The sequence below is a fragment of the Zonotrichia leucophrys genome, unplaced genomic scaffold (assembly GCF_028769735.1).
Source record: "Zonotrichia leucophrys gambelii isolate GWCS_2022_RI unplaced genomic scaffold, RI_Zleu_2.0 Scaffold_98_164418, whole genome shotgun sequence".
NCBI lineage: Eukaryota > Metazoa > Chordata > Aves > Passeriformes > Passerellidae > Zonotrichia > Zonotrichia leucophrys.
Genome location: NW_026992303.1, coordinates 108,664 through 110,793, shown reverse-complemented (window position 1 = coordinate 110,793; position 2,130 = coordinate 108,664). Strand labels below are relative to the sequence as shown.

The 2,130-nt window shown below is 50.0% G+C and overlaps 1 protein-coding gene across 1 annotated transcript; it reads left to right on the top strand.

The window, feature by feature from the left end:
• The first annotated feature begins 866 nt into the window (after window positions 1-866).
• LOC135460771 (olfactory receptor 14J1-like) lies at window positions 867-1,799 on the top strand. The gene has a single exon (XM_064737682.1). It carries the CDS (start codon window positions 867-869, stop codon window positions 1,797-1,799), a length of 933 nt encoding a protein of 310 aa, XP_064593752.1.
• The last annotated feature ends 331 nt before the right edge of the window (window positions 1,800-2,130 follow it).

The following is a 2,130-nucleotide window of genomic DNA, read 5'->3' as shown; positions in this document are numbered from 1 at the left end:
GCCATCATAAGGACACTTGGGAGTTTCCCTGAGATTTCAGTCCAAGCTTGGAGCTTCATTTCATGGTGCAAACCTGTCCTAGAACATCTCTGCATTATCTGAAAGGCCCAGGGTGAGGCACAGAAATTCTAGGATGGGAAAATGATGCTGGATTGGTGAAATGAGCCCTGCATGTCCTTGGGTACAAATGTGTGGCTGAGACCTTGAGAAGGGGATGGACATTTGGTGGACTGTGGGGGATCTATCTGCTCTCAGCAGTGTTGGGATGGTTTTTAAAGGAAACATGGGAGAGTTATCATCCTCTGTCTGAGAATGGAGAAAGCCCAGGGAATCCTGGAACAGGACAGGGAGAAAGACCTCCTCCCCTAAATCTCCACTCACCACCTTGTCTCAGAGAACTCACTCTGTTCTCCCTGAGGGCAGCAGAAATGCTGAAAGTTTCTGACATCCGAAAATAGGTCAGCAGGAGAGGGAGAAGAGGAGCTGTAAATACTCTAGAGGATTTAAACAGATTTTATCATTCTGCTCTCTGGCAGTGAGGATGCAGATGCTGACAGGGCCTTCTGTATTAACAAGATTTCAAAGAGGAACACGAGGACAGGTCCCTGTCTTTCTCCCCTATCTGCAGAGCAAGGCTAAATTATGAAAAACCCAGTCTGTTGTTGCCCTGAACATCAAATCCCACTAAGCCAGCACTAGCCAGGGCTCCCCACTTGGAGCTGAAGGAAAATCTGCTTGAAAATCAAAAGTGTGTCAGAGGGTTACAGGAGAAAGGTCTGTGGGAAATAGCTTTGATTTTGCTGGAAGAAGTTTCTCCTAACTCTGTCCTTTATCCACGAACAGGTCTCCATGGCCAGCCACAGCAAATGTCCAACAGCAGCTCCATCGGGCACTTTCTCCTGCTGGCATTGGCAGACACACAGCAGCTGCAGCTCCTGCACTTCTGCCTCTTGCTGGGCATCTCCCTGGCTGCCCTCCTGGCCAACGGCCTCATCATCAGCGCCGTAGCCTGCAACCACCACCTGCACACACCCATGTTCTTCTTCCTGCTCAACCTGGCCCTCACTGACCTGGGCTCCATCTGCACCACTGTCCCCAAAGCCATGCACAATTCCCTCTGGGACACCAGGGACATCTCCTACACTGGATGTGCTGCTCAGTTCTTTCTTTTTTATTTCTTCATCTCAATGGAGTTTTCCCTCCTGACCATCATGTGCTATGACCGCTACGTGTCCATCTGCAAACCCCTGCACTACGGGACCCTCCTGGGCAGCAGAGCTTGTGCCCACATGGCAGCAGCTGCCTGGGCCAGTGCCTTTCTCAATGCTTTCATGCACACGGCCAATACATTTTCCCTGCCCCTGTGCCATGGCAATGCCCTGGGCCAGTTCTTCTGTGAAATCCCACAGATCCTCAAGCTCTCCTGCTCCAAATCCTACCTCAGGGAACTTGGGCTCATTGCTCTGAGTTCCTGTTTAGCACTTGGTTGTTTTGTGTTCATTGTTTTCTCCTATGTGCAGATCTTCAGGGCTGTGCTGAGGATCCCCTCTGAGCAGGGACGGCACAAAGCCTTTTCCACCTGCCTCCCTCACCTGGCTGTGGTCTCTCTATTCATCAGCACTTCATTTTTTACCTATCTCAAGCCACCCTCGATGTCCTCCCCATCCCTGGATCTGGCCCTTTCAGTTCTGTACTCGGGGGTGCCTCCAGCCCTGAACCCCCTCATCTACAGCCTGAGGAACCAGGAGCTCAAGGCTGCAGTGAGGACACTGATGACTGGATGGTTTCAGGAACATTAAACTGCTGGCCAATTTCTGAAAATCCCTTGTAATAAAAGACATTTTTGAGCCTTCTTGTCGGTTTCATTTTGGAGGTTCTTTTCCTTTGTTTTACTTTTTTCATATTGTCTAAAAAGAAAAGCCATTCCTTGTACCATTTCTCATTTTATTTCTCTCCACCTTCCTTGTGGGCACAGACTGTGTCAATGAGGGGCTGTGCTCTCAGTGGCTATAAAAAACTAAGAGGTGTGCAAGCGATGTTTTCTGCACAGATGCCCTTTTGTTGCCTTCTCTGGAGCTGTAGCAGCAATGTCTCTGTGCAGAGCTGGGGGCAGATCAGTGCTGGCACAGC

Coding starts and splice junctions, on each gene's coding strand:
- LOC135460771 (XM_064737682.1), top strand. CDS start 867: ATGTCCAACAGCAGCTCCATCGGGCACTTTCTCCTGCTGGCATTGGCA.